At 32.0% G+C, this 20,328-nt stretch overlaps 2 protein-coding genes across 3 annotated transcripts; both read right to left on the bottom strand.

The window, feature by feature from the left end:
* Positions 1-2,319: 2,319 nt before the first annotated feature.
* Positions 2,320-4,850, bottom strand: LOC105136406 (zinc finger CCCH domain-containing protein 39-like). Its single transcript, XM_011041723.1, has 2 exons — positions 3,952-4,850; positions 2,320-2,802 (listed from the first exon to the last, which is right to left on the bottom strand). The coding sequence occupies exons 1-2, from the start codon at positions 4,559-4,561 to the stop codon at positions 2,570-2,572; spliced, it is 843 nt and encodes a 280-aa protein (XP_011040025.1). The 5' UTR covers positions 4,562-4,850; the 3' UTR covers positions 2,320-2,569.
* An 8,418-nt stretch (positions 4,851-13,268) lies between these two features.
* LOC105136405 (Single hybrid motif superfamily protein) lies at positions 13,269-19,494 on the bottom strand. 2 transcript variants are annotated; one of them, XM_011041721.1, is made up of 9 exons: positions 19,327-19,494; positions 18,222-18,410; positions 16,921-16,982; positions 15,738-15,797; positions 15,333-15,572; positions 15,202-15,264; positions 14,195-14,263; positions 13,848-13,893; positions 13,269-13,724 (listed from the first exon to the last, which is right to left on the bottom strand). In XM_011041721.1, the coding sequence occupies exons 1-9, from the start codon at positions 19,334-19,336 to the stop codon at positions 13,654-13,656; spliced, it is 810 nt and encodes a 269-aa protein (XP_011040023.1). In that variant the 5' UTR covers positions 19,337-19,494; the 3' UTR covers positions 13,269-13,653. The 2 variants fall into 2 exon arrangements, with proteins under 2 accessions (XP_011040023.1, XP_011040024.1); XM_011041722.1 differs by lacking the exon at positions 19,327-19,494 and having other exon boundaries at positions 18,251-18,303.
* Positions 19,495-20,328: the final 834 nt, after the last annotated feature.

Genomic DNA, 20,328 nt, shown 5'->3' with positions numbered 1-20,328 from the left:
ACAGCAAAACACGTTATATATATATATATATATATATATATATATATATATATAAAATTCAGAATCATCTTTTGCCTAGCAAATAAAAACTAAAATAAATTAAATTTATATAACAAGAAATTAACCATAAAAACTAAACTACACGATTTAACAATTAAAAGTTAAGAGATATTATAACAAAAAATGATACAAAATTAATTATAATATATTAACATTAATTACCTGTCATAAAAAATATGATTATTTTTTTTGTTTTTATAACATACATTATTTCATTGAATAAAAAATTATTGAGGTAGAGGAAGATAATTTTTTAGACAATTTGTTCATAGGCCAATTGAAAAGAAAAAACTTTATGAGTTTGAAAATTATTGTACAATACAAGTTTTGAGACCGGGTGAATACACATATGGCTTAAATCTAAAGCGTACTTAATGAAGGGTCTCTCTCCTTTAAAAATTTTAGTACCCTACAAATGAAATTCTGACTTCTAGATTTTCAACTATTTAACCTACAGGAAAAATTTGTAATCTTTCAATATGGGATTGAGAGTTTTTGAATTTATAAAATATATTAACTAACAGTTTTTTAAAATTAATTTTTTATCCTTCCATAATTTATTTTAAATAAATTAATATTTTATATTAAAGTATTTTTTGTTGAGAAGCAATTTGCGATAAAATTTTAATCTAAAAAATTAATAGACCCCACTTGCAATTTGTTCCAGAAAGTGTTCATTGACTAAGTTATAGGCATCTGGGTTGCTGAGTCTTTCTTCTACCGAAGATGAAGTCAATGTTGTTGAGAAGCAATTTGCGATAAAAATTTAATCTAAAAAATAAATAGACCCCACTTGCAATTTGTTCCAGAGAGTGTTCATTGACTAAGTCTTTCTTCTACCGAAGATGAAGTCAAATTTTTCTCCCTGCATACTGAGATTATTCAATTCTGATAGCTTTCTAGCTATTTTCTTTCCCTTCTAGTACCTGGACCAGTAGCTCTTGTTTTGCTGGGCATCACGATCACGCGTCAACTTGCTCAGATCAGTTTCCATAACTTCGGTCCTCGAATCCAATTTATTTTCAAACCACTGCTTTTTCTTCCCCTTCAAGCCCGTTTTATTTTGTCTTTCTTGGCTTTGACAAATGACAAATCTACGCCGCATGTCATTTCTGAACCCTATAATTCTACTGAGTTTCTCGAATTGTTGAATTTTCTCTTAGTTTACAAAGATGAGTTGCTTGCCCAATGTTGCCATGCAGACACGGAAAGAAGGTCTGGCCTGCCAGATTGAGACTGGAAATACACTAATCGTGTTTGTGAGAAAAAAGAAAAAAGAAAAAAAAAAGGGAGGAAATTATTGGAAGAGTTTGCGAGAGTTTAGACAATTCAGGCAAACCCTAATCGTGTTTGTGAGAAAAAAGAAAAAAGAAAAAAAAAAGGGAGGAAATTATTGGAAGAGTTTGAGAGAGTTTAGACAATTCTGGCAAACCTACTAATGATATAATTTCTTTTTCATGTTGCCAACATGTAACACAATTGCTATTGAATAATATAAATAAAATTTTATTTAATAATTTAAATTATTGAATTAAATTGATTTTTTAACCTTAATAATTAAACAATTATAAATTTAAATTTTTCTATTTATTTAATAAAATTTAAACACAAAATAATATAAATATATATAAATTTTAAACTCAAAAGGTTTTACTTTAAAAAATATAATAAAAAATAATATAAATTATATTTTAAATTCTTTGAAGTTCATTAGCTATTTCAATCCAAATAATTGTATAAAAAACTGAAGCAGAAACATCCTTGATAATTTGTTTGTCCAACCACTGATACAGGAGTCTTGATTGGCCTAGTAAGTCAACCCAACAATCATGCATACTAAGTTTTTTATTTATTTTTTTGGCAGTAAGTCAACGTTTCTACAACTCAAACGAAAAGGCACTAGAATAGATAATGACTTGTTAAAATGTAATCCCATCAATGGAGTTATGTAAAGCAGTACAATCAATGTGTTAAAAAAAACAATAGGGAGAGGAAAGAGAGCAGTAGCTTCAGAAGGAGAAGATGAACAAGAATTCCAAGAAGTTTAGAGCAAAACCATGACAAGTAAATGAATAAGAAATTTACGAACAGCTCAACTCTCCATTTCCTCCAGACAGCCTGAGTCTGTGGAAGTCTCTAGCTTGAGACCCTTTATATAAAAGCAGCCTGAGTCTGTGGAAGTCTCTAGCATGAGACCCTTTATATAAGAGCAGCTTTACTCAGGAGACCCTTTATATAAGAGCAGCTTTACTTGTTAAGTTATGCGAAGAAAAATTCATTCTCCTCATATCGATGTATGATACTGTTAAAATGACACAGATAGCATTCAAAATAACATATAGACTCCTCAGACGAGATGTTTTTACATCTGAAACCAAAATGACAGAGGATCAGAGAGAAATCAATCAAGATCCTCCGACAACCACAACAGAGAAATCAAGATGGGAAAAGGGAGCTAAATCCAACAGAATTTTTTGTTTATCTATTTAAGACTGTTCAAGTAAAGTTTTCAGCTCTCCACTTCATTCAGTGAGCTATGCAGAAGGTGCATATCTTCTATCCAGTCAGCATATATACCCCTCGTTTTCTTGAGTGCTTTCCACTTGAACATGCAATGCGTTGCCTGCGCTTCATGCTTGTGATTAGAACCAATGTCATCCTTGCCCATAAGAAGAGAATTTGAAGCTTTAGTTGGAACAATCCCAGATGCCAATGCAATGTTGCCATCAGACTTCTCTAACTCTGTAGAAGGAAATAACAACAAACGTTACCCAACCAAAAGTGTTATCTTTAGCAGGTTCCAAGCAAACAGAAAAATACCATAATCAAGGTTTGGCCATTACTGAACTGGGACCCATTAACATGAACTAACGGAATTAATTATAATTTAATATGTATGACTTTTTGGTTATAAACGCCTCTTTTGAGATGATAGAACGGTTTGCCATGCTAGGGGTGCTGGAGCCATTCAGTTTCCTTTGAGCAAAAGAAGTCAAGATCACGTTGAAATGTCATTCGTTTGTGTGATTAAGCCAATGGCGCATCATCTCAAGTTCTTTATTTAATTTCTCATTATCTCATTCTAAGACTAGAAACAGCTCACTTCATGTTGGACAACTCCTTTCGAAACTCAGAGCACCATGAACAGAATTAACTTAGACCGAAACTGTGAAAATCATAAAAAGATTTTCTTTTCTTGCCACAGAAAGCTTTATAAGACAACCCAATGGTTCTTTCCAGAAAAATGACACAGCTCCATTATAGCCAGCGCCGTGATTTACTCTAGGATACATAATTCTAACTTCTTGATTTTAAGAGACTGTAAAGTTCTATAATTGGCGTGCTGTAGTAATTTAATTAAAATAAAAAAAACATTGAATTCCATCACCACCAATAAGTTACCAAGACTGGCGAAAGAAGAATTGGAACAAATGCCAACAACACAAAGTTGTTTCATATTTGAATAACCCTTCCTTTTGGTTTTCATCAGGGAGAGATCACGAAACAGCCTAGCTTTCCAGCTCTAGGATATTAAAAGATACCGACATGGGCCTTTTACAGATTAAAGTTCAATTAGCGAAGAACAATAATAGCACATAGATATAACAATTGTGGCCATGGAGTTGCACTGTATAGACTCCTTAAATATCTTGTATACTGGCCAATTAAATTATAGTAACAACTGTGTAATTTGGAAGACCCTAATCCCATTGATAATGCTTAAATGCAAATCAAAATCTACCATCCACATAATAATCCCAAAACACCAGCCACACACACACACGCACACACAGAAGTGAACAACATAATTAATTATAACATAGATTAAACCATGCCCATAATTAAACATGCCTAAAATGATAGTTATGGTAAGTGAAGGTACTAGAATACCTTGTCGTCCATGAGCAAAGTGGCACACCTTGCCATATGGGCAGCCTCCAGTCATCTCCCAGTTGTTACAAAGCCTTGTTTTCTTAAACCCTTTTTTATGACCTCCTGAAGAAGCAGTCCCTGTAGTTCCAATGCTTATAGCTGAACTCTCCCAGTTCTGGCCCAAATTTTTCTGAAAATTCTCAGGACCCACATGAAGGAAACGACACTTATTCCCATACGTGCATCCTTTGCCAGAGTTGAACATCCTACAGAGATTTTTATCCTCATTGAAAACAACCCTTCTCAAGTTAGGCAGGGCCTTTCTCAAATCACAAACAGCATGGGCGAAAAGACATTTGCTTCCATGACTGCAATGCCCTGTTCTGAACTTCATGCACAACTGGGTCTTGAAGCTGCCACCACTAGTCATCATGGCATTGCTTTTTCCCACAAGCATTTTAGAACTTGGGCCAGCGTTATTTTCGCAAATTCTTGGTTTCTTCCTTAAGGGGTCTCCAATGTTAGATACAATCCCAAACCCTTTGGTCTGAGTGGAGCATTGAGAACCAGAATGAACCATTTGGGTACTAAAAGTAAAGTATTTGCAAGAAGGTGCAGAATCACTCATTCCAGATATCCAAACAAGTTATCTTTCAGTACTTTTCTTGGAGTTCTTATACAGGAAAAAACTTACAGCCCAAAATCAAGAAAACTCAGAGGGGCTGATTTGAGAAGAAAAGAAAGTGACTCCCAAATACAAAATTTACTTTTTGTATGATTCTACATTCTGGGAGGAAATATTGGATGGTCCATTGTTGAATGGGAAACGATTTCAGCTGGAAATTTACAAACCCAGCTCGTGCTAGCTGGGACCAAATGTTCCCCAACTTGAGGCTCAAGCTAAGGAGGCCTGTGGCAGAAACACGAAAGCATTTCTAACTTGACTTTCCAATTACGAAAATAGCCTCATCAAAAGAGTTTTTGACTATCATGTCCTAGTCAGATATTATAAATTATTATTATTATTATTATTATTATTATTATTATTATTATTATTATTATTATTATTATTATTATTATTATTATTATTATTATTATTATTATTATTATTATTATTATTATTATTATTATTATTATTATTATTAGTTATCTGACCCAAGCTTTCTAATAAAAAAATTAAAAATTAAATTTAAAAAATAAAAAGATAAAGATATATTTCATAACATATTTGATTTAGTCAGTTATATCTAATAATTTTATTTTAAAAAATTATTTATATAATTAAATGATAATAAAAACATATATACATATAAAAACAATTAAATAAAATCAAAGAAAAATATATCATGTAAAGGTGCATACATTCAAAAAAAATTTATAATTTTATGTGAAAAATAAATGATATTTAACTAAAAAACTATATTGAAAAGTTGAGAAATAGATATCTGATCTTGAAACATGAATAATAAATTCAATTGTATTTAATTAATAATGTTATATCTTGGAACAAATATTTTATTTAAGAAGATGATAATATAAAAAACATGTATAGAAAAGTGATTGAATAAAATTAATGAAAAAAATAAATAAATAGGGCTACAAAGACAAAATCTCTCATAACATTAAGAAAAAATAATAAATCTTTTTCATAAAATAAAAAAAATAAAAATCATATTCTATCAAAAACATCATAAAAAATTGTTAAAAATTTACCAAAATCATAAAAAAATAATTGAAAATTAAAGAGAAAGCTCAATAATAAATACACATGAAGATATTCAATCTTATGATTTTCTTTAGAATTTTCTTTTATTTATGTAACCCTCTTTAAATATTGTTATTAATGTTAATTGATAATGACAAACTTTAAGTTTAACATCACTCATGTTTTTTATTTTTGATTAATATAGATATTTGAGTCAGTTTATGCGCATCTCAACTAATTTCACAGGCCTTCAAGTTAATGACCCACATCTCGACTAATTCCACAGGCCTTCAAGTTAATGATCATGTAAACCTCTAGTAGCTATCATATTAGCAATCACAGAGCTCGAACTTAAGATCATATGGAAGCAAATTTTTTGGTCTCAAATTCTTACTACTTGACGACCTACTAGATAATTAACACATGTTTTTTTTAACATAACATGATATTCAAACCTTATACGAATCCTGTGGTATGGAAACATAGCGTATACTTTTGATTTATGATCAGGGCTTACAGACTAGGGAAGATTTTTTACTTGGATCATGACTGGTGTATGATTTCAGAACTGATTATGTTATTGTTTATCTCTACATCTAGTCATATGAAATACAATTGTTTTTATTGTCAAAGTTGTTATGACATGACTTTTTTAATGGTAAAGAGAAGATGGTATTTGGTATTGATATTTTATAGTGTAAGAACGATTCTTATACTGCTGAATCTTTATTTGATTATGTTTCTTTCAAGGAATTTCTGAGCACAGGATGATAACACCATTGTTGTGGCTGGTCCAACTCTTGCGATTTGGGATTCAATAAGCAGGGGAAGGTTGCAGATATCAATCATTACTGTAGTCAATCTTTCCTTAGTCATGTCTGAAACAGAAGAGATCATTGAATAACAAAAAGCCAACTTAATACCAAGAACATAAACCCCATTATAATGTATCAAAAAATCTTGAATTTTATATCTGCACAATAGATAGAGAATATTTACATCCCTATCTTGCTTTGCAGGATAAGATTTCTCTAAGAAACTTGAGAACTAGGAGCCCCAATAACCATTTTCTTTCTTGTAACCAGTGAATGAGTACCTCACTAGACACAAATGGCATTTGAAGTTCATGCCTTGGACACAAATTGGAAGTGAAAAAAAAAATTGAATTGCAAAGTTGTTCTACTAAATGTTGGCATATGATTCACTTGTTTAAGTAAGCTTTGCAGATTATATGAGCAAGGAGTTTCTCGACAGTATATGAAATATAAATATACCAAGCCTACAGCTCCACAAGGACTTGCAGAATCTGTCGCCACCACATGACATCTCATGAACGCTAAAGAATTAACAGAGTTTTTCATAGGAAAGCTGGATACTGCTACCTTCAGCTTCTTTTCATCGGATACGGTAGCTAAGATTTGTAGAGGAGAAAGAAGAGCCTCCCCATTGTTTCTTGGGGACATTGTGTCCAGTTGAAAATAGTTGCCAGCGATTTCTAAAAAAATAGAAGGCTAATTTCACCAATTACCCCAAAACAAAAGCAAAAGAAAAGGGGAGAGGTTCACATATAGCAGGTTATAGATACCAACTGATATGGGTAATAGATCGTTCATATAATTAAAAGTATCCAAATCTAGCCTCATGGAACCAAAAAAAAATTCCAAAATTATAGAACTCAACTAAACATCTCGGCTTTATATATCAAGAGCATGAGTCAGATCAAATCTCTACCTTTATGGTAGATTCTCCAAACCTAGAATGCAAGCTAACATCATCCCCAGTTATGACCTCTGCAAGCCAAATAGTTTTGGGGCTCACATCTACTTCAACTGTAATTATTTCCTAGCAATTATACTCATTAGGATATAGAACTTCACTATCTTTTGATGGGTAATTACTCTACACACTGGCCTGTTTAAGTAAAGGGGGACCTAATGGCTAACCCTTGTATTTGTTGCTAAGCTAATTGAAGAAACGAGACATGGGCTTTTCTTAATACGATGAGCATGCATACAGTTTCTCGAGATGCTGGAGGCTTTCAAAGCTCTGTGTCTCTCTAGCAAGTGATGCATTGTGCAGATACCTAAAGTAAATACCAATGGAATGAGAAATAGAGTAAAAAGAAGTGAAACAAAATGAAAACAACAAGAAGAGTCAAAGTTCACAGTGTGTTAAGTCACCAAAAATAGGACTAATTAACCTCAAACTAATGTCTGAAAGCTTACTAAGAAAATTACACGAGATGGAAATGGTATTAATAGATCTCAAGGGCATAATTAAATATGAACCCATAATGATGTAACTATGCTTCCTTCATATCTAATAGGTTCCCACGTTGTCAGTGAGTCCAAGCTAGTGGACTGTTGAATGACCTGTGCTGACTTATACAGGACAAAAAAACAAAAAAGCAAAGAAAGAAAGAAGGAAGCTAAAAAAAAGGAAACAAATCTAGAAAAAAAATAGCATTTACAGGAGGAATAGTCTAATATTTTTATCACATCATCCGAAAAAATTATCTCATAAAAATGAAAAAATATATATAAATAGAATAATTCTAAAACATCCAACTATTAAGTTTAACTCATCAATTAAGTTTGTCTAATAAAAATAACCTAAAAAAATAAAACAAAATAGATAGGTCGGGTTATTTTTTATCATCTTTGTTCATATACTTGTGTAATCTACGATATGGATCTATTGTTTTCACTAACTATCTTGGGGTTGAAGAAACTCAACCCCATCAAATATAGCTCTGAATAATTTTGATAGTACTCTTAAAGATCTGGATCAATCTATTGCAATGTATCTCTAGTAATCCAAGTGCAATCTAAATTAAATCGGCTCACCCAACAAACTAAAAATCATTGAATTTCACCATCCATGGTAAAAATAACTTGTTAATCCATAATAGTATTAATATTATCCTTTTATGATAATGTCATAGTAAAAGGGGTAGATGTTTTAATAGGATTATCATGAGTGAGATTAGGTGGCATCTCAAAGTGATCATTTGGAATAAGATATGGTCTCTTGTATGTAATTAGATTCTTAATGTTAAATATTAAGCTAATTTCAAAATCAAGTGGTAAATTAATAACATAAGCATCTGGATCAACTTGTTATAGCACTTTGAATGACCCAACACTATATGCCTGTAATTTTTAATTAGTTCTCGAAGGATACTTTTTAGGTCTAATCTATATCATAACATAGTCTCCAACCTTAAATTCATAATGTTGTCCACATAAATCAACTTGAAGTTTATTTTGTGCATTACTTACTTGAATTTGCTTAGTGATCTCAACATGTAAATCTTGGAGTCTACATGCAAATGATTCGGCTGACTCTGATGCCCTAACATAAGAATACATAAAAATAAGGTCTAAAACATAGTGCAACCACAACAAAAGCATAGCTTGGACATTAAGCCATTGAAAATTTTACCAATGTTGCTATATAAAAGGTATAGATTAAAGCCCAAGTGTAGCCATATCTCCCAAACTTCAAACAAAAACACACTAAAACATGCCTAAACAACTCCTCAAAGGTAGAAAGACCAAAGCACAAGGCAAAGTAAGATGCACCAACTCCAAAGGCAGCACGAAGAACCAAATGAAGTTAAGAATAGAGAAATGCATCTCTAGTTAAAAAGACTAGCGTCCTTAACCCTGAGCCACATCCTAGCCAAGACAAACAATTCCTCAGGGAAAAAAAAGAGGCAAAGTTCAATTGTGCAAGTCCAAAATACATATACTTTTGAACTATAATAAATATACCACATATTTGAGAGTCTTTATTAATTATTTTCATGTTAAGTTGTTCATTATCACTTTACATTATGGTCCATATCTTTTTGGTCATTCACAAATTCATGCTAGATTTATGCCAAACCATCTTAAACAACTTATTCTTAACACACACACACACACACATATACACACACATATAAGTCACCTTTCCATTTCATGGATTACATGCTCACTTATGCTTTAATGATATGATGTTGTTCCTGGAAACCAACATTTTCTTGGTGAAAAATGTAAACTTCTCAAGTTAGCATTAATTAGCAATTAATTAGGGATGTGCATTCAGAGAAATACATTTTCAAAAAATAATGTTTTAATGAGTAAAGTTTTTTGGGTTCCAACAAAATAAAAGGTTTATTATCCAAAAAAATACTAAAAGGTTACAAAATTTACTACACATACAAGATTTATGCTTTTTATGCTTTGTTTGCCCAAGGTTTTTTATGTACAAATCGACTGCTAATTTAAACGCAATGAAAGGTAGGAAAGAAAAAGAGAAATGATTCTAACTTAATTATACTTGCCACCTTCTCTTATAAGTAAACAACCTTTCTTAAACTATTTCAAGAATCTCTCCACTAATAGCCATCACTAAGTTTGACTTTACATAAACTCTCTTGCCTTGACCACCTTTCCCCCCAGTAGTTGTTCTTAAGCTTGATTCTAAGCTAACTTTCATAGCTTAACCATCATTCCTACTAATGAAATAGTCTTAAGTACGATCTAACTTACCAATAAAAAATGTGGCACTTCAACCAATGACTTAACTTTCTAAGAAAGAAGATACTCCTTATCATTTTTTCTCGTACTAGGTAAACTTATGTAACATATGGTATCTATAAATATCACAAGTCACTAAGTAAAAAACATAAAATGAGACAAGGCTCAGTCAAGTTACCTTATATATTACTCTCCTTACTTCACAAACTCTTTCTCTACACATACATACATTCCACTCCTTATATATTTGATGACTGAAATATTAGAGGGTCTCCTATCTTGTTAAAAGGACTAGGAGTGAGCAAAAAAAACTAAAAAGCTGATTAAACCAAGAAAACACAAAAAACATTAACAGGAAAAACCAAACCGTGAAAAAAAACCGATTAAACCGATTAGAATTTTTAAAAAATTAACCGGTTTGATTTGGTTCAGTTCAGTTTTATAAGCTTTAAACTGAAAAACTGAATCGAATCAAAACCGATCGATTTAAATCGGTTTTGGTTTTTTTTAAAAAAACCGATTTGGTTATGTTTTTTGATAAAAACTTAACCGAACTGAAAATGATCACTCTTGAAAATGACTTGTTTTTCAGGTGAGTAAAGCTCATCTAATGTGAATCGATCAATTTCATGGGTCTAAAGATAAACCATATGACCCATTAAAACGTGGCTTACCTTTCAAAACAACTTCAAGATGATAATTTAAAAAAAAAAATTAATGAGACGACAACATATTGGATCGACCGTAGTTATCTTGCGACTTGAGTTATGGTCTCTACTAGGTTTAATAACTTTGGTTTTTTAAACTATATTTATTTAATTATATGATAAAAAAATAGATGCTTACAATATCAAGCATCAACCCTAAAATACATGTTTCTTTGAGATTGTGATAACCTTATAAAAAGTAGATAAAAATAAATCATGAAGTTTATTTTCCAACCAATTAAATATTAAAGGATGAAATAAAAAATAAAAGGAAAAAAAAAGACATTGGGTTTAGTTAGTAAACATGTCAAACCTGTAAATCGAGTAATCTAGGTCAATATGTTAAAAACACACTCATAAGGGTTGTGGCTAGAGAGAGAAGGAGAAGACGTGGCATTTTTTGTGCATAAAAATTGTTCATGTGATTATAGAAAACATGTCAAAGTAGTGTGGAAAACAATAGAATGGTACTCTGGCTTGGTTTAGAAAATCTTATTTTATTAAGGTAATTGTAGAACTAAAGTCAAAAGCTAATTTAATGTCAATAAGTTGCATCTGATATAAAAAGAAGGTAAGATAACAAACAAAGAGATTACATGTGAGTCATGTGCTTTTTAAGTAGCTGGTGGTATGATCTTTTTTTTATATATATACTTTTGTTTTGAGTTGTTGGTGGCATGCTATTATACTCTGTGTTAGGGGTACTTGGTTGGTTTTCATTATTAGAAAACCAAGGCCGCTGGTGGCATGCTATTATACTATACTATGTGTTAGGGGTAAGTGATTGGTTTTCATTATTAGAAAACCAAGGCCAAAAGCTTTTCTTTTAGATAGATCAACCTAGCTGACCCGTAACCTGGTCATTATCCTGGGTCGTCAACCAGGTCGAGTTTAAAAACTATACTCCAAACTCATAAATAGGTTTACAGACTTTATAAATTTTATAATATGATTTTTTTCTGAAACTAATTTTTTTAAAACTATATGTTGAAAAATTGAGTTCAATTAAAAAGAAAAAAAGATACCTTACCAAACACATGAACCAAGGCAACCATGGTTACTCCGCTAAACTCATAAACCGGGTTATGGACTCAATAAAGTTTAATAACTATTTTCCAAAACCATTTTTTATTAACTAAATGTTAATAAAATAAGCAATCAAAAAATTGATCATCAACCTTATGTTAGAACATTTGTTACATATCATAATAACCCTATAGAAAGGCAAAATCAAAATAAATAAATTATGAAGTTCAATTCTCAACTAATCTAATATTGAAGGATAAAACTGAAAAAACAAATCTTAAAAAAATCAATTAAAAAATTAGAATGAAATTAAAGAGATTTTACAAATCAAAGGACTAAATTGAAAGGAGGAAAAACTTCCTATTCTAAAAAAAAAAAATAAGGCTAAATCAAAGATATGTTAAAAAAACTAGGGGCTAAATTAAAAGAAAAAAAAATGTCTAACTCTTGTTTCACTTGTGCCTTGGCTTAAGGAAAACCTGTTGTTTTTTGGTGAAGCCTTTGATGCCATCAAATTAGTGGCGTCGTCCTCTTTCCTACAAGGCAACATGTGTTATATGCATAGTTTTAAAATTCAGCTCGACCTGATAAATTGACTTGAGATCTAGCTAATCTGGAACTGGAACTGGCCGAGTTGAAGAAAAAAAAAAACTTGGTGTGATCCGACAATTTAGTTGACTCAACAAAACCTAGTTGCCCGACCTGATAAATTGACCTGAGATCTAGCTAATCTGGAATTGGAACTGGAACTAGCCGAGTTGAAGAAAAAAAAAAAACTTGATGTGATCCGATAATTTAGTTGACTCAACAAAACCTAGTTGTAACTTGTTAATTTTTTTTAAAATTAAAATAATATTATTTTAATTTTTTTAAAAAATTAATCCAGTAACTCGATTAAAACTCAAAACCTACACACCGGTTCTTACATAAAATTAATCCAGTAACTCGATTAAAACTCAAAATCTACACACCGGTTCTTACATGAGGTCTATGGTGACCTTCAGAATCCATTCTTCTTTCCTATCTATCTTTCCTGGCCTTGTTTCACACGACTGGATTATTAAATTTTCCCCTCCATGCCTCAATGCTTTCCTATTATTCAATTATAGTCCCTTTACTCTCAAACTTTAGGAAAATGAAGAATTCATCTTGTACAATCAAATACTAATCCAATGATGATTTTTTTTTTTGATATAACAATAACCATATAAAATACAAAGTAAAATAAATTATTAACTTTGAATCTTAATAAACACGTAATCTAAGGACTAAAATGAGAAAAAATCAATAACCAAAAAAGAAGAAGACCAAAACACCAAAAAAAATAAATACAAAACATCTAATTGTAATGTAATTGCAATAATACTTGGGCTTGCAATGAAGCTAAATCTAAGCTTAGGATGCAGCAAACAGTTACAAAGAGGACTCCACGGTCCTATTTCTCATCTAGTCAAAACAACTAAAGATGAGAACGTCAAATGAGGCCATAACTTCAGAGATATCTATAAACCCATGGTTCTTGTTCACAGTATTTTGACATCGAAGCAAGATTTTATACTACCCTAGTCAAAGAGAAAACTCCATTTTATTCCTGTTCAATTACTTCTCCTGAGCAATGTCAACATTTGGACAATGTGCATTGAACCACGATCCTAAGTTTGAATGCACATATCCGCCACTAAGGATGAGCTAGCACAAAATGACTCGTTTACATGCCATTACCACCAAAACTGCAAGGAAAGATGAACCAACTCATCTACTGAAGCTTCTTTATCCCAGGAAATGAGGGGAGAATTGCAATCAGTGCATCTCCATATCCTACAGGTTCTGTCAAGTTAAACAGATCGAATGAGTATAGCTTTTTATGTTCTTTTTGAGTATAAAATACAAATGAAGAAACTTGACAAAAACTCAAGCCTCGGAAAAATACTTGAAGAACAGAGAACTTACCACCATCCTCTAGTAGTATTTTGATGACCTCACCAGATATATCAGACTGGAAAAGAAATCATGCGAACAAATAAAGGACTTGCATTGTCTATTTTAGCCAACGTTAAGAAGGAAAAAAGAATAAAGAAAAACTCAGCATCAAGAAGGACAGTAACTTTCATATTTTGTTCTTTTTTACGATCATGATATTTAGTATTTTCAAATTAAAATCAAATAGAAAGAATTGATACTGTTGCAAGTGATATAAAAAATAGCACAGCAAGGAAAACAACAGACGGTTTAAAGAACTGATAGAGTTTTTTTTTTTTCTTCTTTTTTTTCTATCATGGTAGGAGTCAAGACCAAACCTCAATTGGGAGTTCACCACCAAGTTGTTCAATGTAGCATAGCACTTGACCCTCCTTTATTATTTGCTTCTGTTTGAGCAGATGAAAATTGTTAGCATTCATTTTGACACTGCATGGCAGAAATGTTATGGCAAAAGAAAGATCAAACGTAGGTTTACTTTGAAAGCAACCAACAGACAGGTACTGACCCATAACCAAAGCAAAGGATTTTAAACCCTAAAACCCCATGCTCATAGAATCTAACCAGAAATTGCCCCATTAATATATTCCTTGTGTTTTATGTTTTCCAGAAAGTTGCTGTTGCACTAGTTACTCTTGCTATGGAAAAAATAAATAAAACAAAACAGAATCTCTCTCTCTCTCTCTCTCTAATATTCAGTTGCCAATAAGAAATTACGACATGCGAAGAGAAACAGAGAGAAAAGTTGATATTTAAGAGCTAAAAGAAAGGGTAATGTAGGGATTTTGATAAGCACAAATAACACTTTAAGCCATTAGCTGTTTTCCTTCTTCCTTTTCTTTTTTTTTTCCCCTGAAAATTTGCAAGGTGCAATAGAAGAGCTAATGACCACTACAATTCTAGAACCTGTATATTATAGATTGATACAAGGAAAAACAAATTTGAAATGAAGCTGGTTTAATTCTGCTCACCTTTCAATCCTCTGCTAATTAACTCCAAGGAAACAGGACATTTACTGAGGATTACCAATCATTTTTAAGATCAATTTACTACAGTGCTACAAACAATAAATAATTAGCAATTTATTCAATAAGTGTTAAAGAAATTGAATCATTTGTTGTTTGTTTTATACCAAGGATAATTATATTATAAACAAATAATATGCTTATTCTAAATGCTATGAAAAAACAGAAGCAAGAAAAGGGATCATCTTCATGATTCCAATCCAACCATGTTCACATATATAAATGCTATCAGCCATTTTACTATTCTCTATCCTTGACTGTACATAATAGGATATTTACAACAAAACCTCATGAACTGGTACCTCTTTACATGATGGGGGAGCACGTTTTCCCTTTATAGTTCGAGATCTCCGGAAAAACCCCACCTGCACCATTTATGACTTAAGTACATTTGCTTAAAGAAGTTTTGAAGCATTTCAATTTAGGTCCTCACCCTTGGAGACTGCAGTATCATTAAGCCTTCATCAGCAGCTCTATCAAGAAATGATACAATCCCCCCAAAAGAAGGCTCTTGTTTGGAGATGGCTAAAGATGTAGAAGCTGACCCATTGAGATCAGATGCATCAGTGGTAGTTTTCACAGTGACAACAAGAGGAGGAGGGGACAGGGGTTGAGGTGTAGGTTCATTTTTCTCAGTTAAATACCTCATCACATAAAGCCGAAACCCACCAAGCTAACAATCAGTGAGAAAGGGGAAGAAGAGGTAGAAGGAAACGCCATCAGATTTTAAAATAGATACGAAGTTTTTATCCTCTTTAGCTACAGAATAGGGCAAAAGAAATCCAAATTACTTTCAAGTGGTGAAAAATGGATATAGAGTAGTTCATAACCTGCTTACTTTCAATTCAAACTCGGCTATTGAAGTTGTATTGCATATTTCAGTGACCAAAGATTCAATCTGCAGATGAAATTTAACCAATATGTGTTTCAATAAAACAGAAACTTCCAAACACAGGAAAGGAAAGGAAACAAAATTCAGCATCTTCTCACACAACCAAATGACAAACCCTTACTCTCTAAGGCATATTTATCCTCGGCTCAGATGCCTAGGACATATTAATCTGTGTTCAAGACACCTGTGACTCAAACACTCTTGAGAAAATAAAACACATTGCCTACATCCAGTCTATCATTAGACAGAAAATGGAAGTGTCATCTGCAAATTGCAGGTCAGACACCTCAACACCCTTCCATGCCATTAGCAAACCTTTTACCAAAACTCTCTCCACCCCTCTATGATATCCTATGAAGAACATTTTCCACCAAGTAAATAAAAATGAAGACAAGGACTCATCTTGAAAGACACCTTCAGAACCAGAAAGTCAAGCAACCTTCTTTGAAACAAAAGCTCATGTCCAACTGGATATGTGCATTTAAAATTCAAACAGGCATGAAGAAAGCTGACAAGAGGTTAATGCTACATATAGCTGACAACTGATAAAATAGAATCAGTATAAAAAAAAAAAAAAAGTCGTTGATCCTGACAAAGGAATGTCTTCACCACTCAAATTGAATCTGAAGTGACCAGCCTGCTCTTAATAATAATTAACCATCTACCTGGTGAGACCATGTGTCCAATTTATAATACTTGATAGAAAGGAAAAGAAAAGAAAAATTATTGGGAAAATCTACATAAAAGCGATAATTGTATAAAACAAGCTAATAAACTGATAATTGATCTGTGGTGCTATCACTTTCCATACAGGAGTGATATGACATCATTACATCAAATGCTATTTGTATCAGTAAGATATTGTACAATTGCTTTCTGCATAGCCTTTCTTTCTTTTTTCATTTGAGGCACAAAATTGAGTTACCACATCCGTTCGAAAAGAAAAGAAATGACAAACCAAGCACACTAAGCTCAGAACAAACACATTGAAAGAAATACAAACAACCTATTGTTGTTGAGTATCACCTACAAACCAATGAATATATGTTATAAACAACAAATATTCAACTTAACAACAGAAAAAGATACAGTATCTAGATTTCATGAAACACCAAGATGAGGTCCTCACCTCAGATGAATTTGGAATAAGTTGGCTTGTCAAACCCAATGATGTGGTCTCTTTTGTAGTCCCTGAAAAAAAAAAGGGAATACAACAACTGGCTAAAAAATATAACAGTTTCAATCAATCATCAGATCAATAAAAGGGATTTCTAACTATTGTCAATTGTTATACTTTTAATTGCTCAAGAATTCAGGATTCTATAGATTGGAAACAGAACCTGAATGATAATGAAATAACAGGCTCTTGAGGATGCATCAGAGCATTCTGAATTAGATTAAACTAACGCAAGGAATGAAGGCAACTAATTTCATTCAGGATGAAAAAAAAAAAAAAAAAAAACACATGATTCTAAGCTCTCTCAGTCAGTAGGTCACTTGAAATTTTTCATAGAAGACATTTTACAATCCACTATAAAAATGTGCATGTGCATGCTTAAGTCGATTTTGGCATAGAAAATTTCTAAGAGATTAAGCAAACAATGTGGATGATTATGGATGATATGGTTTGTGGAGTGCTAACCAGAAGATTTTCATCGATGATATGGGTTTTGCCCTTTGTGAAATGGGCTTTGTCCCCACTTTTTGGAATGGAGAACCTTCTTATTGAAAGTTTCTAAAAACATTATGTGTGTTTGGTATTGTGATGCAAGGTGTTTTTTAAAAGTGTTTTAGCTTAATATTTTTTTTTTTATATCAACACATCAAAATCATTGAAAAACACTAAAAAAAGTATCAATTTGATGTTTTTTCAAAGCAAAAGCACTTTTAAAAAGTATCTAAATGTGAAAGCTACTACACTCCCAGATGGATCCTAATGGAACTAATGTAAAATGAAATACATAATCTTATTGATAAAAGATAACATTATTATAAGAAAAATAGTGATAAATACTTCTAAGACAAAAAGTGCTATCACATGCTCGTTTTTTCTCCAATGATAATTTTATTTGATCTCGGAAGAAAAACAAGAAGCATTTCAGGTCATCATGTATAAGGTTTTTCATAACTAAAGCTGGATGATACTGGTATAGAAAAAGGACGATCTGTCAGACAGTATTCCACAAGCCTTCCACCTACCAGTTGGTGAAGTTCTTTTGAGTAAAACAGGGATTGAATTCAAAAGGAAAACAAAAGAAGAAGAAGAAGAAGAAGAAGAAAAGAACAACTAGATATCAACCAGTTTTTAGATTTGATTTTAAGTTTAAAATGAAAAGAGCAAGGGGATATTCAACAGAACTTCTACTCACTAAAACTTGGCAGCCTGTTAACCTAAACAAGAGTGTAGATATAGCAACAAAAAACACTCACACTCGGTTTCAGAAGCCGAGCCACAACACCTGAAAGCTTTTCCTGATTCATGTGATATAGCCATACCAGCATATTGCAGTTGTCCCCTACCCATCCACACCCTTACGCCACTTCGTTGCTGCAGATTACCAAACTTTCCTCTACCAAAATCCAACTTCGAGAGTTTAACATTCAAAGCTCCTAAGCGACCTGTAAGAACCAAAGCACAAAGTACAGAAGCAGGTCAAATTTTTTTTCCCAGCACACGTCTGAATCACGTAAAAGGAACAAAGACATCTTATAATCTTAAATATGAGTACTATTCTAGGCCCATAATCATCTAATTCTTACCCATCGTTGTTTGACAAGATGGCATTTTCATGGCGGTGGCCACGAACATATATGGCCAATTGTATAGTCGCTATAGAAAGAAATGTTTATGGAATCAGATACAACGCATATTTCATGTTATTTATCCTTCCCTTGGGATACCAAGCCCTAGGCTTTAGATATGTTCAACCATGTGTTTCTCCTATTTGGGGTGTTCTTGAAATTTGGCACTAGAAAGAGCAGGAGAGCAATTAAGTTGCAAGGGAAAAATAACTCTATCTATAAGTTAAATTCACTGTACGCAATATCAACTATTTTCACAAATATTCTAAAGTATCAATAACCGTAAGCATTAAATTAATATTGGAAGTTGAATGCCTGGAGATGGACATCCAGCCTTTTGAGGTCCTATGTATCCCTGGAGATGAACATCCAGCCTTTTGAGGTCCTATGTATCATGAAAGAACTTGAAAAGAAGAGAAAAGCACCAACGTGCATTGATCCCCAAACTTCGCACTAAAAATGGTATAGCCAATGGGAATATCAAAGTGTAGAGAGATACCAAACACACAGCAATCTTTGAATTCCTTCAAACTCACTGTATTAGAAACAAGGAGCAAAGAAGCAAGCCCCAGAACATTAAACTGCCCCATAAAGAAAATTCAACAGAACACCCATTAAAATAACTTGAGACATATCCATATATGAAATAATAACTGTTATTATTATTTTCAATGAGCATGTGTGTGTGTGTGGAAAGAGAGAGAGAGAGAGAGATTGAGAACGAGGGACTTACAAGAAGCCATTGAAAGTTGAAAGGTTTGAAGAATGGGGGAGGAAAGTAGTGAAAGAAGAGTCAAAAGTGAGCAAAACCAGTTCCAATCTAATCTTAAATGTTCGGAAAAGACGGCTTCACAAAGATAGTGATAGACTAGTTTTAAGCGTCTTCTGTCGGGTCTGAGTGTCTGACAGGTTCGTAGTTCTGTAATCTGTTCCGTGGCTATCGGGGTCCCTGAACCAACCAAAAAAAAAAAAAACAAGAGTGACTCGTCGTTTACGTTCACAGAATCAGCCCAACAAATTATTTGACGTTCTGACCAATGGAAATGAACCTAAATTGTACGGCTTAAATTGAGAATTGTAAAAATCTAATTAAAAAAATTATATTTATATATTATTTTAAAATGCTGATAGAAAAGTAAATTTTAAAAATATTATTTTAAAATATTTTTAAAAACAATTATTATTATATTTTCATACCTACTCAAAATAAAAATTAAAAAGGAAGGGAAGAAGTTTGACCTTGCTATTTTTTTATATTTTTTAATTATTATTTTTTAAAAACTCACTTTTTTTTTCATATTTGTATCTTGTTATATTTTAATGTGGAGTAAAATATTGAATTTGTAATTATAAAATTCAAACAACTTATGGAGATTGTAGAAACTGAAATTAAATCGTCTTGTGTTATTGTAGTATTATATCCATACCACGCATTATGAACATACGTAGCAAGTATAGTAATGTAGAATTATGTAGTTATTTTATATTAGTTAATTATTGTGAAATGTGAAATACAGGAGGATGGTAACGGTAGATTTGATTCCTTCAAAGTTAAGGATAACATAGGGGTGAGGGAGGAGAGATTATTTTTTTGTTTAGTTTAATTTTTATTAAAAAAATAATAATTAAATTAGTTTTTTTTTTAAATAAAATTAATTTAAACTGATTAATTTTGATTTAATTTGATTTTTTAAAATAAAAACCGATTTAAACTGGTTTATCTTAGTTTTTGATT

The sequence above is a fragment of the Populus euphratica genome, unplaced genomic scaffold, assembly GCF_000495115.2.
Source record: "Populus euphratica unplaced genomic scaffold, PopEup_1.0 scaffold174.1, whole genome shotgun sequence".
NCBI lineage: Eukaryota > Viridiplantae > Streptophyta > Magnoliopsida > Malpighiales > Salicaceae > Populus > Populus euphratica.
The sequence above is the reverse complement of the archived record's forward strand: the minus strand, read 5'-3'. Positions and strand labels throughout refer to the sequence as shown.

Coding starts and splice junctions, on each gene's coding strand:
- LOC105136406 (XM_011041723.1), bottom strand. CDS start 4,561: ATGAGTGATTCTGCACCTTCTTGCAAATACTTTACTTTTAGTACCCAA. Junction 2,803..3,951: donor CTTTGCTCATGGACGACAAG/GTATTCTAGTAC, acceptor TTCCTTCTACAG/AGTTAGAGAAGTCTGATGGC.
- LOC105136405 (XM_011041721.1), bottom strand. Junction 15,798..16,920: donor TTATTCCAAATTCATCTGAG/GTGAGGACCTCA, acceptor TTTCATCTGCAG/ATTGAATCTTTGGTCACTGA. Junction 14,264..15,201: donor CTCCCCCATCATGTAAAGAG/GTACCAGTTCAT, acceptor CTGCTCAAACAG/AAGCAAATAATAAAGGAGGG.